The 19,661-nt window shown below is 42.1% G+C and overlaps 1 protein-coding gene across 1 annotated transcript in view; it reads left to right on the top strand.

Annotated features, from left to right (window-relative positions):
• The window catches only part of SPATA17 (spermatogenesis associated 17), a 123,823-nt gene that overhangs the window by 77,338 nt on the left and 26,824 nt on the right, over positions 1-19,661 (top strand). Inside the window, exons 7-8 of the mRNA XM_069954450.1 lie at positions 7,792-7,992; positions 11,078-11,226. Coding sequence (XP_069810551.1) covers positions 7,792-7,992; positions 11,078-11,226 — 350 coding nt within the window. The remainder of the gene's footprint in view (positions 1-7,791; positions 7,993-11,077; positions 11,227-19,661) is intronic.

Genomic DNA, 19,661 nt, shown 5'->3' with positions numbered 1-19,661 from the left:
CTGGTGTCACAAAGTTATATTGATTTGTAAATTACTTCTGTTTTAAAATCTCCAGTCTTTCAGTTCTTATCAGCTGCTGTATGTCCTGCAGGAAGTGGTCGATTCTTTTTAGTCTGGCACAGTGCTCTCTGCTGCCACCTTTGTCCGAGACAGGGATTGTTCAGAGCAGTAGCAAATCCCCATAGGAAACTTATCTTTCTGTGGACAGTTCTTGACATGGACAGAGGTGGCAGCAGAGAGCACTGTGTCAGGTTGGAAAGAATTCACCACTTCCTGCAGGACATACAGCAGCTGATAAGTATGGGAAAACCTTGCATTTTAAATACAAGTAAATTACAAATCTCTGGCACTTTCTGAAACTTAATGATTTGAAAGAAAAAGATTTTCGCCGAAGTACCCCTTTAAAAGTCTTAAAATACAGGAATAGCCAAATATCCCTCCAGGGGAGGACCTAGCCAAGGTCAGGCAGGGATATCTGGCTAGTCCCGTGTTTCGAGACTCTTAAATGAGGCTCCACAGACTTTTTTTGCTTTGTGAAGTGTATGGGGGCCTCCCGACTCTTCTTCATCGACAGACGTCGGGTTAGAGAAAGATCAGGCATGTTGGATTTCACCTGATAGAGGAGTCTGGCAGCGGCTTATCCTCCTTTTCTCTTCATTCAGCCTATGGTTCATGGCGGGATCGGGAGACATGGCTGGAGGCTGGATACCTTAACCCCCTTATTGCTGGGACTTTCCCCCAGAACGCTGAGCAGCTCAGACCATGGTAAAGGAGGATTCCAGCAGTCTTGTTTTCTCATACTCCACCTTCCTGCTGCTTTCCTCACTATCGTGTTCTTTTAGTCTTCTTCTTCTCGTCCTTCTGTCACTGAATTATAGTAATTTCTATTAAAAAGAGCGAGAACTAAATAGGCTTTCTACTTTGGACAATCTTTATTTGTTAGAATGCTTCCTTAAAGGGGTTATTCAGCGCTAAAAAAACATGGCCACTTTTCCCACTACTGTTGTCTCCAGTTCGGGTGCGGTTTGCAATTAAGGTCCATTTACTTCAATGGAACTGAGTTTCAAAACCCCACCCAAACTGGAGACAATAGTAGGGGGGAAAGTGGCCATGTTTTTGAAGCGCTGGATAACCCCTTTAACAATAAGCTGACAGCACAGTCTCCTCCCCCTGGACCCTTAAAGAGGACCTGTCACCCCTGGTGATGGGGTGACAGGCTCCTGACCCCCCGTTAGAGCCCCCTATACGCACGTGATCCCGCTGGGTCCCGCAACCTATACCGTATAGTACAGATGACCATACCCTAAAACTCAATGGGACATTAGTTATTTGTGTGGTAGCGTGCATTCTCAACTGCAGACTATGTTAAAATTGTCAGACGCCACCAATAGACCTGAGTGCCAGTCCTCAGGCCCAAAGAGCTGTGACAGGAACAGTGCCTGTCACTGCCTGCCCAACTGCTGCTCCATATCATGCACAGAATATCATAGAGGACGGATATAAATTCTCTTCATTTGTCTAAAGCAAAAAGTTACTCTGAAGAGCAACATTCAATGTGTCAATGTGTCCGTTTACTACAAGGTCAAGGTTCATGTTAGATGTAATACCTCACTTGTCCTTTAGTGGGATCTATGTTCAGTTGTGGTCATGGTGGTTTTCAGCAGCCAGACCCATAGAATTAGATGATCACCAGTGGGTCCTTATTCACTACACTTTAAAGTGTCACAGTTGTTTAATTTTTTTTTTTCCAGAAATCAATAGTACAGGCAATTTTAAGAAACTTTGCATGTGGGTTTATTAGCCAAAAAATGCATTTTTATAATGAAAAAGCAGTTTGAAGCTCTCCCCCTGTCTTCATGGTTCTCTATGGAGAGGGGAGGGGTGGAGGGAGATGAGGCACCAAAACAAGACAACAAAGAGTTAATTTACAGCTACATCACCGGCCTATCATCTCTGACAGTCAGCACTGACCTCTCTGACCTCTGAATACCGTCTTTTACACAGGTCCCGCTGTGTAATCCTTTGTTTTCAGCTCTCTGCTGGCGACTAATCTCAAACATAAATTTTGATATGTTGCTACCCATGGTGAGACTAACAATTCATGTAGCTGCAATGCTGTCCAGATCAACTTACGGCAGCCTCCTCTTATGACCACAGACAGAACAGAAAGTCTCAGCTTAGTTTAGCCCCAGTGGTGAAAATGAAATCAGCAAGATATTAGGATTACTTACTTTATAATATCGATAGAAAAATGGTAAATTAGAAAAAAAAAATCACCAAAAACTCTTTAAAAAAATTCTGTTCACATAAAACCTTAACTTATTAAGTCATTTTCTGGTGACACCTTCCCTTTAAGGGTAATACTACAGTTCTCACTAGGAGTAAAAGTAGAACTCCCCATAGAAATACATGTAATCCTGCAATAGAAGTAAAAGATGGAAAGCAGTGAGGAATCTCCCGGCCCCATAGACACACAGGATGCCAGGTAACTCCATCGGATTTGCCAAGGCATTAGCTAAATCTTCGGGGTAGATCTCGGACGCTCTGGAGATGCTCGTTTTCTGCCAAAAGAAAACATGGCAGCAGTTTATCTTCCCGTTATCAGCGTTCGGGCACAATTATAAGCCTGGAAGCTGAGAAATGATCATGTTTCCCTCTAGTTCTCAGCAAGAGAATCCGGCACTAAACGCTGGACCCTGACACTGTGTTAGCACTCCGACTCCGCTGGAACAGCAGGGCCATTACTTGCTGAGTGGGACGTTTATAAATCCCTTGGCAGTGCTGGGCCTGATCATTAGGATGGAGTGCAATGGTCAGTGTTGATTCAGCAGTCCCTGATCTAACAAATCTCTCATTCACGCCTCTCCTTCATGCCGTTACTTTTATGGTGATCACTCTACCTAGTTGCACTTTAAATTGTTGGATAAATGGAAGAAATCTGACGGCTGTATGTCTTGCAAGAAGTGGTGTATTCTTCCCAGTGTGACACAGTGCTTTGAGGTTTTTTTAAAGGGAAACTATCGTCAGTTTAGAAGCATCTAATATGCTAATATGCCTCAATAATGCACAGGGCACTGAGGATGAAGGTAAATGTCTTACCTTCATCCTCGGCACCATTTCGCAATATTAAAAGTTGAATCCATATGCAAATATACTGGTTTAGTGCACTGGGTGAGGGGAGTGGGCTACCTCCCCCAGTGCAGCGATCCGCCCCCAGTGCAGCGATCCGCCCCCATCCCATCCCAGGTTACCTTCATTCTCAGTGCCCCCTGCGCTATATGGAGATAGCAGCAGCTTAGATACTTCTAACCTGATAGTTTCACTTGAAATGGAATTCGTTTACAAATCTGTAAAACTTTCTCACATCAGATGATTTAAAAAAAAAATCTCCAGAGGAGGGGGTAACGCTGCCGTATTTTTGTTGCAGAATACTCCTGGTGTTTACCAGTGACGTGAAGCAAAACCAAGTGTGGACAGGGCCTCACATAATAAGTGTGGAGAGGAGAGGTAGGGGGTATGGGGGAGGTGAAGCTGCAGTCTCTTTGTTACAGATTACTCCTGACATATACCAATGATGTTCAGCAGAACTTAAGGCTCTAATACACAAAACTATTATCGGCCGATAATCAGATCGATTATTTGGCTGATTACTTGTCTTAGATCATGTTGAATCGAAAAATGACAACATTACTGACGGTCTGCTAGTGTACTAGGAGGGGCAGCAGACCACCGCTATCCAAAGATAGTCCGGGCAGCCCCACCCCCCCCTTTCCGCGCTGTCGGTGCCTGTAATTGCACTGACAGCGAGCAGGGAACGAGGAGCAAGCAAGCGCTTGCTCCTTAAAGAAGTACTCCGGCTGGGGTTATTTTTAGTGTACAGCCAGGGAAGGGGTGGAAATAGAGGCCGCCGGTTACTTACCTCCCTGGTTCCAGCGCCAAGTCCAGGATCGCGTTGATTCGTTCTCCTGTCCCGCTGCCACTTCTTGGTCTGAGCTGCGGCTTGAGACGTGACGTTTTAAGGCAGCTCAGCCATTCAGCGGTCGTAGTGGGTCCCGCCTAGACCACTGAAAAGCTGAGCTGTCTTGAGACGTGACGTCTTAAGCCGCAGCTCAGACCAGGAAGTGGCAGCAGGACGGGAGAACGGGGCGGCAAGATCCAGGACTCGGTGCTGGAACCAAGGAGGGAAGTGGCTGGCGGCCTCTATTTCCACCCCTTCCCTGGCTGTACACTAAAAATAACCCCAGACCGGAGTACCTCTTTAATATCGATCTATGTAATAGGGCCCCAAGACATCCTATAAGACAAAGCAATTTTTAACTATAAACAATCGGAAACGAGAGCTAGCTCAAATCGTTCGCCATATTACACAGAGCAATAGTCGTTGGCTATGATTGTTTCCTCCATCTGATCCCAGCAAATGAAAGAACAATTACACTGAATAATTAGTGAACGATTGCAGAATTACAGCGAACGAATAACAATGATTTTAGGTTCAGCTCAAAAGATGCAATCAGTGATACACGGACAATTTTTCAGTTGTTGCCGGCATTCACATGAAACGATTATTGTTTAAATTTGAACGATATAACAAATGTGTATTAGGGCCCTAAGTGTGAACAGATCCCAACATAAAAAGTGAGGAAAGGTTGGAGGTGGTCTCTGCCTGCTGTGAGAAGGGAAGAGGCAAGCCACAGCCACACTGCCTTCATCTCTATACTAAAAAATTGCTTAAAAAAAAATAGAAAAAATTCTGGTTCCACTACCCCAAATGTTTACACCTGCCTAAGAACCCAAAGCAGCTTTTTTTTGGTGCATTTTCCCTTAGAAAAGTCTAGTACAGGCCCATGCCGGCAGCACTGGAGACATGTCTGGAATTAACACCAATTGATGAACTAATAAAAAAAAAAAATAATAAGATGACAGGGAAGCTTTATAGCATGCTCTACATGGCCGTCGGAGGGGTCGTCATTCCTTTTATGTCTCACTTCTTTATTCATGTGCTTAATTACGAAAACGAAAAAAAAAAGTGACGGAAGGAAAGACGGAAGATAGATGGTCAGAAATGTAAAGTGATTGAAAATATTAATGTATGGCTAAGGACGAGTGGCTAACAAATGATACGTTTAGCGGCACGCTCGACCTGGCGCAATTAATACCACAGGTCATGCATGGCTCTCCGTGATGGAAAATGTGAGGAAAGGGATTGTAGGGGGAAAAAAAGAAGGAAAAATATATATATCTAATGTGTAGCTCATTTTCTGACATGTCAGAATCATGGCCTTTAAAAAAAGCAGTAGTTTCACAGCTCATTTACCATATTCACTATAGGGCCAGCAGTCAGCAGCAGGCCTCCATGCAGGAAGGTCAGCGAGAAGCTATTAGCAGGGGTTCCCTCCTGAGATTTCCTGCTACTTATTGAGCTGGAGGTTAGCATGACAGTACGCCGAATAACTGGGCTGTAGGTTTTTTAACAGTTAGCCAAGATTTCCCCATAGTGTTTGTCACTTCAGAAAATTGCAGGAGAAAATGAAGTCCCAGACAGCCCATCTCGGTAGCAGGCCTCATAAGTTGTTTTAAAAGAAGAGGGATGTGCCGGGCCTGAAAAATATGCCACAATCCCACAGGATTACTGTCAAAGGGAAATAATAGAGATGACAGATTCAGGGAAGTTCTCCGAATACTTTCCAAAAAAAAAAAAAAAAACTAAAAAAAAGTGAAAGGTAAAATTTTGGAATGAATACAAATGAAATAAATAAATAAAAAAAAAATAATAATAATAATAAAAAAGAAAAAAAAAATGATATATATATATATATATATATATATATATATACTGTATATATCTATAGTGTGTTTTTTCTAAAATATTTTAAATAGACTTAAAAATCAAGTTAAGGAGACTAAGGGGCCTATTCCACAGATCAATAATCGGCCAATTATCGCTCCGTGGAATAGAGACAACGATCAGCCGATGGTCGTGTCATCGGCTGATTGTTTATTTAGGTTCCAACCTAAAATCATTGGGCACCGACCGCGCATCGTTGCATGGAATAGCATGGAGAGACGATTTCACGAGCACTAAGCTTTACCTACACATGTTGCAGGGCTTCTCCTGCGCTCCTTCTTCCTCCAGGTCCCACGCAGCAGCAGCTTAGGTGCGCCCTGTCTTAGCTGACAGACCGCTCAGCCAATCACTGGCCAGGACTGCCACGGCCAGTGATTGGCTGAGCGGTCTTTCAGCTCACACAGGCCGCACTGAATCTGCTGCTGTGCACGGGACCAGGAGGAAGAAGGAGCGCAGGAAAACACCTGATTAGGTAATGTATGGTGTTTAAACAAGGGCTGCAAGGACATCGGTAACGATGTCCCTGCAGCCCTTGCTAAACAATTATCGGGCCGTAGAATAGGCCCAGTAAAGCAGTCTAGCAGATCGGCGCTTGTTTACATTATTGATCGGGCCCCCATCAGCCCGTGAAATAGGACCTAGAGGGATTTCAAAAAAATGGTGACGGGGGTCCGTGGGTTGTTGTTAGAGTTGAGGGCAACTGGAGCATGCTGGAGTCCGATCATTTGAAGAATGGTTGAAGAAGTTGGATGCAGACCTAGGGAGTCCAGGAAATCATGGATACAGCCTATGGCCTATGTTTTGTATCCGACAGGACTCCCTAACTTCTTCAGCCACCGGTAATCAAATGCTGTTTATGGGAAAAGGCAGCCATGTTTGTCTAATGTTGTACAACTGTAAGAGTATAGTTAAAGGAGTAATCCAGGCTTATATATTGCTGTTTGTTTCCCAAAAACTGCTCCACTTAGTTTGCATGTGGATTTTGCAGCTCAGTTCCAGTAAAGTAAATTTTGCTGTATTGCAATACCACATACAACCTGAGGACAGGGATGGCGCTGTTTGTGCACGAAATAGCTGTGTTATTTCTTATCCTGGATAACCCCTTTAACTGACAAGCTGACCATACACTTCAGATAGCTGTTAGTTTGTCTGACAGCTATTCTTTCTGACCCTCCCACCTGCAAAGTCGGCCAAACATGCATGTGCTCTGAATGGACAGCCAAGCACTGATAGTGGCAGCTTCTCTCCTTGGGGAACAAAAGGATCGAGCATGTTAACTGCCTGATTATTTTCTCCCCCAGGAGGCCGCCATACTCATTAGATGGTCAGCCAGGTTGGTTGGCTTACAGTTGTCTTGGTGATCATGGGGCAACAACATATGCTTGAGCTCACCAAGACCATGTTGATGGATGGGGGACTTTGGAGCCCAATACAACTGATTGTGGAAACAGGTGGTGCTCCCAACAGTAACTGTAAATTATCATATACCGATAAATAAAGTTATTTTACCACCTTTCTTTGGTCTCTGGTGTTTTCCCTCTATCTTCAATGCAAACTGTCTGCTCTCTTGTGTTCATTAGCCCAACTTCCTGTTCCTTTGCACACTCTAGCCAGGAATTCAGCCAACCCTGTCTTACTTTCACTACACCTTCTTTACCTTTTCCCATCTCACATAGTCAGAGGGAAATAGTCAACTGAATTTCTGACTAGAGTGTACACAGGAACAGGAAGTCACTTGTAGGATGTACACTGGACAAGACGTTGGGGTAATAAACACAGAGGAGCAGACAGTTTGTATTCAAAGCAGAAGAAAATGTGAAAGACCCCAGAAAGGTAGTAAAATAATCTTATTTAATACCATACCATACCATAATAATATATATGAATTATTCCCAGCATATTCGTTGCTGTTTTAAAGCTGTTTTTAAGTGTTGTTGTTTTTTTAGGTTGCAGGTATCTTCAATTCCCCATATAGACAATATCCCGATGAAATGGAGTTCCGGCTAAAAAGAGCAAGACCCTTGAGCCATCGAGAGCTTCCAAAGAAGGACAACGATGGGGGCTTTGTGGACTGGTCAGACTGCAGACATCCCTATTCATTCCCAGCCACCCAGCCGCTTCCTCCTATTGGCAAAAAGAAGCCGCAGGTATGCTTTACTGTACTCGGCCCACCGCCAGCCTATAAGCCAATATTTCCCTTCTTAGCCTTGTATTCTTCTAACAAACTTTTTTAACCTCATGACCATCCCTGTCCACATGCCTTTTTTTAATAACTATATGTATGGGGATATTAATGGGGATTTCCTTCTTGAGACCCCTCTATTAGCCAGAGCCTTAAAGTAATACTGTCACCCCCCTTACTCTATGTGCTGTTTGATATATACCTGTATAAAACTTGTCTGTGACTTCTAACCGCTCTGGAATCGCTTCATTTCATTGGTGGATAGTGTCACCTAGGCGGGGCTCCATGACAGTTGGGCCCTCCCCCCAGCCAGGGGATGGGGCCCAATTGCCTTGAAGCCCCGCCCAGCTGACACTGTTCTTCGATGAAATGAAGGGGGGGGACCGTATCACTTTGAAATCCATTTTTATACGCAAATATGTGTATTTTGCCTTAGTATTAGTAAGGCACTAATGAAATGTCTACCATAAATTATACTAAATCTGTCCTGCCCTGGGAGACCACACTCCTCCACTAAGCCCCACCCACTTACAAATTGTCAAGCCCATGTAAAAACATCAAAAAAATCACAAATGTGTATCTTGGTATGTATTGCATCTATGGGATAAGGCTGGGGATGGTGTTGGTCGTGTAACTCATGATCAACAACACATATGTTGGGCCAACACACTAACAATAAGACCCTGCCATTTAACCCTGCAGATAAGCCAGTGACCAATGTCATGTAAAATCATGTGACTAAGGGTCCTTTTAGACACAAAGATTTGTCAGCCATGGGGGCGGCAAACGAGGGCTGTTCAGCGAGATTTGCAGGACACATCAAGGGGCCCATGCTGCACAAATGATCCTTGTATTGTTTGTGCTGCCTGGGAAACTGACAGCACAAATATGCATTAAGGATATACTGTACATATAGGATATGTACAGTATATATCCATGCTGTAAGTTTCCAGATCACACAGTAGTATAAAATTACCATCCATGCTTGGTCTGGCATCTGGCTCACCAATACTCTGGCTGTATCTTCAGGCCCTGCCTCCTCTAGAGTGATTGACAATTGGAAGAGGCGGGATCTGAAGATACAGCATCGGCTGGAGGATCGGAGACCTGGATGCTGGATCACAAGCAGCGTGGATGGTAAGTATGGACTGCTGTGTGATCTGGAAACTGACATCACAGATATATTTATATTCTATATGTACAGTATATCCTTTATACATATCCGTGCTGTCAGTTTCCCTTTATTTTTATTGGCTGCACAAACCTTAGTTTACACAGTAAGATGTGCGGCCGATAAAGATAAATTTTAAAGGGGAACTATCAGCAGGTTAGACGATTCCACCCTGCTGATATGTCCCTATTGCACAGGAGACGCCGAGGAGGAAGGTAGGTCTGTTACCTTCACCCTCAATGCTGTTCTGGTGCAGCTAGTTGTGTGCTTCACAGTCTGATGAGTGCCCACCCAAAATCTGCTGTGGATCCTGTACGTGTGAACGCACCCTAAAAGCAGGTTCTAAGCAGACGATCAGACGATAATCGGGCCCAGTCTTCGGCTGATCGCTGTCACTTTTACATGGGCCACTTATCGGCCGTAAGAGCGTTTCCTGCAACACACCCTGATGATAATCGGCCGATGTGCTGTACACCATCCATGGGCTGTACAATTCCACTGTGGTTCCTCTCACTCATTATACATATAACCTTTAAATACTATACAGGGATGGAACCATTACTTTTCAAATTACATTTTATTATGTAAAAGTCCAAATAAAAAGATATCTCCATTATGGAGCCTGGAATCTCAGAAGCTTGCTGTCCATCTGTGAGGAGTGCAGAGAAGGGCTCGCCGATAGTTCTTTGCCATTTGTGTTATTTACGGTCTATAACTTTTATGGTAACTGGTTCCTATTATTGGTTTCTATTAATGTAAAACATAAGTGAGCAGAAATGAGGCGTGAACCTTCCTTTTTCCTTCATCTTCACTTTTAGTCCAGATGTAACTGGTAACCAAGAAGCTATTAGAATATGTCACTTAGGATATACATAGCATCTATCTATCTCCTATCTATCTATCTATCTATCTATCTATCTATCTATCTATCTATCTATCTATCTATCTCCTATCTATCTTCTATCTATCTATCTATCTATCTATCTATCTATCTATCTATCTATCTCCTATCTATCTATCTCCTATCTATCTATCTCCTATCTATCTATCTATCTATCTATCTCCTATCTATCTATCTATCTATCTATCTATCTATCTATCTATCTATCTATTATCTATCTATCTATCTCCTATCTATCTATCTCCTATCTATCTATCTATCTATTATCTATCTATCTATCTCCTATCTATCTTCTATTTATTTATTTATCTATCTATCATCTATCTGTCTATCTATCTATCTATCTATCTATCTATCTATCTATCTATCTATCTCCTATCTATCTATCTCCTATCTATCTATCTATCTATCTATCTATCTATCTATCTATCTATCTATCTATCTATCTATCTATCTCCTATCTATCTTCTATTTATTCATCTATCTATCTATCTCCTATCTATCTATCTATCTGTCTCCTATCTATCTATCTATCTATCTATCTATCAATCATCTATCATCTATCTACCTCCATTATGTTGTGCTATCTTTACTTCTTACTCATGTCAGTGGGCTGGCATCAGCTCAGGGCTGCACTGTCACATATATAGCTTACCTATTTAGATTTATATTTTATACTTTCCCCAAGACTCTTTGACTAGTTTGTCCTGAGAGCTACTGAATGTTACAGTGGTAGTTACACCATGTTAGATGCTGACAACCTCTCCTTTCTGTTGTCAGCCCCGCCCCCCTTTGTAACATTTCCTTTGAATAATGATACATTCTTGGTTATTGTCCTTGTTTATAATATGTGAATGATGAAAACATAAACAGCTCCTTGAGGGGTTAATCTTGGGCACAGAGATATATGTTCATATCATGTAACATACCACAATTTTAACAGGAATATCAAGTTGGATTAATGCTCCTTTCCTACAGGGTCCTTTCCGCGATCCAGCCGAGGTACTATTACAGCGTTACAAGCCTTTGGAGCCAACACTAAGAGTAGCAACGTCATTCAATTCTCTGGAAGAAGCAAGAGAAGAACTGAAAAGACAAGAATGGATCAGGGGTTTCCAGGAAGACAGGTAACTACGGGGGATCTCTGTGTATCAAGCCGAAAAGCCCCCCCCCCCCCCCTCCTGAGCCTAGCTCACAGCATCACAGTCTCTCACATTATCTCCTCACCCCATAACAGTGGTGTCTTCTGACCCCATGTCACCTTCATCTCGCTTTTAGAAGAGAATGGTCCAGCATCTGTCCACCATCCCGATGGTAACTACATATCCTATTCATGCATCACACAATGTAGCCGGTCATATTTGTCAGAAACTTAATATACCAATATAGTTATACTTGTAGGTCTCGTCAAGTTATACAGTTTTGCAAATACATTTATTTAGAAAACTTCTCCTGATATGCTGCTCTTTCCCAATCTATGATACATGTAGGGCACCATGTAATCCTGTAGGACACCATGTAATCGTGTAGACTTCTAGGGCACCATGTAATCATGTGGACGTGTAGGGCACCATGTCATCATGTGGACGTGTAGGGCACCATGTAATTGTGTAGATCAGTGATTTTCAACCAGTGTGCCGTGGCACACTAGTGTGCCGCGACACATGGTTGGGTGTGCCGCGGGGAAAGTTCCCCACACTATGGTGCCCCTGTGAAACAGGAGAAAACAATGGGGGAGAAAAACCTGGGGATGGGGGAGAAACAGGGGAGAGAAGCAGGGGGGAGAGAAACATGGGGATGGGGGAGAGAAGCAGGGGGGAGAGAAACATGGGGATGGGGGAGAGAAGTTTGGTGGAGAGAAGCACAGGAGAGAAGCATGGGGGAGAGAAGCACAGGAGAGAAGCAGGGGGGAGAAGTATGGTGGAGAGAAGCACAGGGGGGAGAAGAAAACAGGCCCAGGTTTCACACTGAGTGAGTATAAATACTTTTAGAATCTATATTATTAACTATATGTATAATATGTACTGTTTTAGTGTCATTTTGTGCCATTTTGGTTGGTGGTGTGCCCCAGGATTTTTTAAGTATAAAAAGTGTTACGCGGCTCAAAAAAGGTTGAAAATCACTGGTGTAGATGCTCAGGGCACCATGTAATCGTGTAGACGTGTAGGGCACCATGTAATCATGTGGACGTGTAGGGCACCATGTAATCGTGTAGACGTGTAGGGCACCATGTAATCATGTGGACGTGTAGGGCACCATGTAATCGTGTAGACGTGTAGGGCACCCTGTAATCTTGTACACGTGGTCGGGCACCATGTAATCATGTAGACTTGTAGGGCACCATGTAATCATGTAGATGTGAAGGGCACCATGTAATTGTGTAGACGTGTAGGGCACCATGTAATCATGTAGATGTGAAGGGCACCATGTAATTGTGTAGACGTGAAGGGCACCATGTAAATAGGTAGATGTTTAGGGCACCATGTGATCTTGTAGACGTGTAGGGCACCATTTCATTGTCTAGACGTGTAAGGCACCATGTAATCTTGTAGACGTGTAGGGCACCATGTAATTGTGGAGGGCACCATGCAATTGTGCAGACGTGTAGTGCACCATGTAATTGCGTATACATGTAGGGCACCATGTAATTGTGTAGACTTGTAGGGCACCATGTAATCGTGTAGACTTGTAGGGCACCATGTAATCGTGTAGACTTGTAGGGCACCATGTAATCGTGTAGACTTGTAGGGCACCATGTAATTGTGAAGACCTGTAGGGGGCCATGTAATTGTGTAGGGCACCATGTAATTGTGTAGACGTGTAGGGCACCATGTAATTGTGTAGATATTTAGGGCACCATGTAATCGTGTAGACTTGTAGGGCACCATGTAATTGTGTAGACCTGTAGGGGGCCATGTAATTGTGTAGGGCACCATGTAATTGTGTAGACTTGTAGGGCACCATGTAATTGCGTATACATGTAGGGCACCATGTAATCGTGTAGACTTGTAGGGCACCATCTAATTGTGTAGACGTGTAAGGCACCATGTAATTGTGTAGACGTGTAAGGCACCATGTAATTGTGTAGACGTGTAAGGCACCATGTAATCGTGTAGACTTGTAGGGCACCATGTAATTGCGTATACATGTAGGGCACCATGTAATTGTGAAGACCTGTAGGGCACCATGTAATTGTGAAGACCTGTAGGGGGCCATGTAATTGTGTAGACGTGTAGGGCACCATGTAATTGTGAAGACCTGTAGGGGGCCATGTAATTGTGTAGACCTGTTAGGGGGCCATGTAATTGTGTAGACCTGTAGGGGGCCATGTAATTGTGAAGACCTGTAGGGGGCCATGTAATTGTGTAGACCTGTTAGGGGGCCATGTAATTGTGTAGACGTGTAGGGCACCATGTAATTGTGTAGATGTTTAGGGCACCATGTAGTTGTGTAAATGTGTAAGACACCATGTAATTGTGTAGACCTGTTAGGGGGCCATGTAATTGTGTAGACCTGTAGCTATTGTGTACAGGGTACTGACATCCTATACCTATGGTATCTGAATTGGAATGCACATTATTGTCTCACCTTATACCTCCTTATCCCCATCCAGTCCTTAGAGTTGATGCAGCACCTGAAGCGTGCGCCACCAGTAGGTCTAGGAAGATGGCGCCCCTTTAATGTCAGAGTTTCAGCCTTTGTAATTACCAGCTTTGCATGGAACATTTAATAATCAAGAGAGGCTTTTTAAGTTATATAGTAAATGAGCTAACCCCATTAATACAGAGTGGTCTATTGCAGGCAGTAAAATGAGAGATAGTCAATGAGAAAATCATATTTTACAAATGAGCGCCCTGGGGCACGGCAGAAGATGATTACCCGCTTTTGATCCACAATTCCTCTGCCTTTTGCAGCTAATTTCCACTGGATATTTACAAAGCTTCGCCTTCATTTTTTTTTCCAGCTTAATTTTTCTAATGATGCTATGTTTTTTTAATAACACTGGGGATGAAGATATTAAGACTTTGTATAATTAACAAGTTCTAACTTCTTCTGAGGTTCTTGACTTTTCTCTTTTATTTATAGAAAGAGGTCATTATATTTCCATCTATTAAACCAAAGTATTTTTACTCTTTTACATATCAGGGATGTCTTCCACTTAAGTCGGAACAAACACAATAGTCGGCTTCAGATGTCTCTGTAATTGCTGATGATGCATTTTTGGGCTTGTTGGCATGTGGGCAGATTGGGTCTTTAAGCATCATAAACTCTTTTCCTGCCCTAAGCCGTACATTTAAAGTGATGGGGGAAAGTATTTAATTATTCACATAATTGAAATATGCCTATATGATTGTAGGTTGTTATGATGTGACCTCTGAATACCGGCTTTCATATAGCTCCCACTGTGTAATTCTTTGTTCTCTGCTTGTGACTAATCTCCCTCCTCCCCCTCCCTTCTCCATAGGTTACACAGGGCTCGAATGATGTAAAAGAGTCGAGATTTCCTGATAATTAGCAGTGGATGAGAGAGGAGGGGGGGGGGGACCTGGGGAAAGGCTTTTTGAATGCAGATAATGGCAGATTTGCCTAATAAACCCAATTACAAAGTTTCTTAAAATGGCCTGGACTATTGATTTCTGCAGGAAAAAAAAAAAAAAAAAACAACAGTGACACTTTAAAAAGACAAAACAGGGCAACACAACCTCAAGTTTTACTTATCAAGAAATGATACAAAAATACAATGGAAAATGCAAATAAAAATAAATCCTTGCACATCAAGTGCACATGCCACTGAGCATGCCCACTACACCCCCCATAGATGTCAATAGGTTGAAAAGAGGGCCATCAAAAGGCTCTAAAAACAAGCTCTAAAAAGGTTCTGGATGTTTTTAACTTTTTTTATCTTTTCATTTTACGATGAGCTTTTAAAAACAATGTGTATACATAGCTGTAGTTTCAGTAGACTTGATTTCAGATGTTAAAAGAAATCTGCAGGGTTTTTGCAAGTTGCATAGTTCCCTTCCTGTTGTAAGTCCTAGAATAACATACAGTTATGATCTAACTTCTCATGAGTTGCTCTAAACCTGGAGTTACAAAGCTTCTATTGTGTCTTAGATTAAAATCATCTTTTATACTGGAAGGATGATGTTAAAATTGCAGTAGGGCGCACAAAATAGTTAAGAGATTAAATACTGAAAGCTTTAAAGGGCTTGTTCACCAAAAAGATGTTTTACATTAAATCAACTGGTGCCAGAAAGTGCCAGAGATTTGTACTTTACTTCTATTTAAAAAATCTCAGTACTTATCAGATGCTGTATGTCCTACAGGAAGTGCTGTGACACAGTGCTCTCTACTGCCACCTCTGTCCAGAGCAGCAGCAAATCCCCATAGAAACCCTCTGCTGTCCTACACAGTTCCTGACATGGACAGAGATGGCAGCAGAGAGCACGGTTTCAGACTGGGAAAAATACACCACTTCCTGCAGGACATACAGCAGCTTATAAGTACTGGAAGACTTGAGATTTTTAATAGAAGTAAATTAAAAATCTCTGTCACTTTCTGGCACCAGTTAAGTTGAAAAAAAAATATATATATTAATTTTTTTTGGTGAACAATCCCTTAAACTGAATTATTTTGATTGTTTATTATTAAATAAACAAGGGGTATATATAAATAGATAGATATATTTTTTATTTATATAACAGTTATATAACTACATTTTTCAGTCCGACCATCATCGCCATGTGCAGTATGAAACACAACAAAGTTCTTCATTGCGATTAAGAATCCAAGTGTCAGTGATGGAAGTGAATGACTGAATCTATTGTAAATAAGTTTAAAGGGGGCTCCTAGAGCCGGACGCCTTTGGACTCGTTCTGTGTGTGGTAATAATCAGATATGACATGAGGACATACTCTATTCCCTTTGCCACATGGTGCAATTTAGCTACCAGTATCTTGAATGTTTGAAGGCGGATTTCTCCATCGCCTGCCATGGCTTTCCAGCCATAAGATCCCAGGAGATGGCAAATTTTCTTTCATGTCGAAGCACAAGAAAAATGTACTATTAAAATGCAATTCAGAAGTGATAAAAATTGTAAGTGCGGCAGCCGGCTCACAGCACCTCTTCTGTATACTCAGGGACATTGGGGCCACATTAATTTTTTCACTGATGTCCATCCCATGTGCAAATTAGCCTTGCGAGTAGTATAATCTGTCTTGTATGAGCGCTGGCGCTCCCGGGAGGATATACATGCTTCTGCACTGTTGTCTCATTTAAAGCGAAATTAACTAGATTTAATTGCCGGATTTGTTAGCCCTTTTATCAACCCTTCCATAGAACAATGACTTTAGTTTGAAGTGTTTTATTTATTTATTTATTTTTTGAATTATTTAAAAATAAATTAAAAATTGTAAACTTTTTTAAGATCAACAGCAACAATATAAATTTTTTTTTTTTTTTTTTTCATCCTTTATTATATCCTGTTTAATTCCACCGGTATGTGTGCTCTACAAATTGTCTTTTTCTTTCTTTCTTTATTTCTTATTACATTTGTCAAGATTTTGGCAGTCCCTTTTCGAACAACTCGTCTGACTTGTCTGTTTTAAAGGGTTTACCCCATGAAAATGACCGTGTGTATTTCAGCAGTATTTTATTCATAGCAATTTATTGCATAGCAAACTAGAAAGTGCCAGAGATATGAAATTTACGCCTATTAAAAAATCTCAAGTCTTCCAGTACTTATCAGCTGCTGTATGTCCAGCAGGAAGTGGTGTTCTTTTCTGTCTGGAGAGCAGGAGAGGTTTTCTATGAGGATTTGCTGCTGCTCTGGACAGTTCCTGACATGGACACAGGTGGCAGCAGAGAGCTCTGTGTCAAACTAAAAAGAGCACACCACTCTCTTCAGAACATACAGCAGCTGATAAGTACTGGGAGACTTGAGATATTTTACAGACGTAAATTACAAATTTCTGGCAAAAAAAAGGAAAACATTTTTTGGTGATTTACCCCTTTAAAAATTTTGTTTCTGTAATTAAATATGTAACAGTGATGTCAGGGGCAGCGCCCTCTGCTGTTCCTTGTTCGGCAGATTTCTGTGTCCACCTTCTGCTTTCTCCAGTAGTGGACGCACATGCTCTGTTGTTGACCTTCTCACCAGGCACATTGATGCCTTTCTGCATCTGTATATCATTTATTTCCTTTATGCACTATAAGTCTGTCTATGTAGAGGGTAGAAAATAGTAAAACAAAAAAATTCACTGAAATATATGGGGAATCAATCTATGTGAACAGAGAGTTAAAATTTTTAGGACACCCATTTATTTAAAGGGAATCTCGAACGTTCGGCATTTGATTAGCTGGGGCTGCTGAACTTTGATAAAACTCTAAGGTTGTCTGGAAAACATGGATACAGCCAATGACTATATCCATGTTTTCCACATAGCCTTAGGGCTTTATCCAAGTTCAGCAGCCACCGCTAATCAGATGCCGAACGTTCGGGTTCGGATGGACTTGAGCATGTTCCAGGTTCACTCATCTCTAGAATCTGTGAATCTGTTTATTTTGCCTTAAATGAGGGCAGCATAAACTAGTGACAGAAATACTGAACAGATCGGTGTATTACTTACATCATTTTGTTCAGCCGTTCTCCTAATATGCAGCAGAATAGGATTCTTGCCACACCTCTTCCCCCGCCCTCTAGCTGCTGATTGAAAGTTGACTGCCTATACACTGAATGGATAGATAACTGCCAATCAGCAGCTGTTGGGCGGAGTTTTCTACTTCTCATGAATATTGAGGACTGCTGAGCTCATGCAGATAATGGAGAGGGCTACTTATTGTCCATGTTATTCAGGAGGAGATCTCTGTATCCGCTGCACAGAATAATGTAAGTGATACATCATTCTGTTCAGCTTCTCTTTAACTAGTTTATGCTACCTTGGGGTATGTGCACACTGAGCAATTCTAGACGAATTCTGCCCAAATTCCGCCATAAAAATCAAGCGGAATGCAAGCGGAATTACCAGCAGAATTCAAACCCCATTGACTTCTATAGGATTCCTCTAGCGGAATCTGCCCAAAGAATTGACATGTACATTCTTTGGGCGGAATGCAGATTCTGCGTGGAATCTGCGTGGAATTCCGCCCGTGTAAATGCAACATTGCTCCTTCCATAGAGAACAATGGGATTTCTGACTGCCCGTGCACACAGAGTAAATTTATGTCCGGAATTCCATGCGGATTCCACGCAGAATCTGCATTCCGCTCAAAGAATGTACATGTCAATTCTTTGGGCAGGTTCCGCTAGAGGAATCCTATAGAAGTCAATGGGGTTTGAATTCTGCTGGTAATTCCGCTTGCATTCCGCTTGATTTCCGCGTGGATTCCGCTCAAATTCTGCTCAAATTCCGCTTAAATTCCGCCAGAGCAGAATAGGGGAGGAATTTCAAGCAGAAATCTTTCAGCTACAATTCCTCGAGAATTGCTCAGTGTGCACATACCCTTTAGAAAGGACACCATAAACCTCCTGGCAGATTCTCTTTGAGATACGAAAGGAAGAATGACACATCTGATTACCCTAGCAAGTAAGTGGTGAGGAGGCCTATCTTTTGGGCTATGTCCAGAATGTGGCCGACATCTTGAAAGCTGCCATGTTGGATGAAGGGCAAATTTTTTCCAGTAGGAAGGTGCTTGTGTAGCATATAAAAGAAGACCAGAATTATCTCATAGATTGTCTCATTCAGATCTGCAATGTCTCTTATGGTTCAAAAGGTATCAACACAAAAAGGTGCAACAAAGTTGCTCTGTGTTCAGCACCAGGGACAGCACATCGAACATGTCATTACAGGGAACATTTCAGGTATCTGTTGCAACTTTCTGTGTTGACAACCTTTGAGCCAAGTGCGCGGAACTACTATCTATAGAGGTCAGTGGAGGGAGGCAGGAGATGTGAGCTGTGGTAACTAGAGACTTACAACAATACAGATGCTTCCTGGTCACATGATCACTTTGGTGCCACCCACAGAAAGTGAAGAGACTAGAGGGGCAGAGAGGCAAAGAAATAAGCAATAAAAACAGCACTGGTAAGCGTCTGTTTATACATATATAGTGTTAGAATAGTGGTATGTACTACTTCTGGGCTTTAGACTCTTCATTGTGTCATCGCTCAATTATTCTTCTGTTGTTCTTGCACCATGAATATACGAAGAATAAGGATGTGTAGCAGTTAATTTCTTTTTCATTTCCAGGAGGCATAACAGTGAAATGGTTAAAAAAAGGAATAAAGAAATTTTAAGAAATTTTTGGGTTTAGGTCCCATCTGTTCCATGTCTTTTGCTCATAGAAGGGTTGCGGATATGTTATACGGCAGATTTGGTAGTCAAGCAAATCCAGACACTCACCAAAGTAATTTTGAAAATTTTTATTAAAGTATTATATTTCCCCCCAAAAGTTATACAAATCCCCAATATACACTTATTACGGGAAATGCATATAAAGTGCTTTTTTCCCTGAACTTACTACTGCATCAAGGCTTCACTTCCTGGATAACATGGTGATGTCA

Source organism: Dendropsophus ebraccatus, chromosome 15, assembly GCF_027789765.1.
Source record: "Dendropsophus ebraccatus isolate aDenEbr1 chromosome 15, aDenEbr1.pat, whole genome shotgun sequence".
In the NCBI taxonomy this organism is placed as follows: Eukaryota; Metazoa; Chordata; class Amphibia; order Anura; family Hylidae; genus Dendropsophus; species Dendropsophus ebraccatus.
Note: the sequence above shows the minus strand (reverse complement) of the source record. Positions and strands in the feature narration are given on the sequence as shown.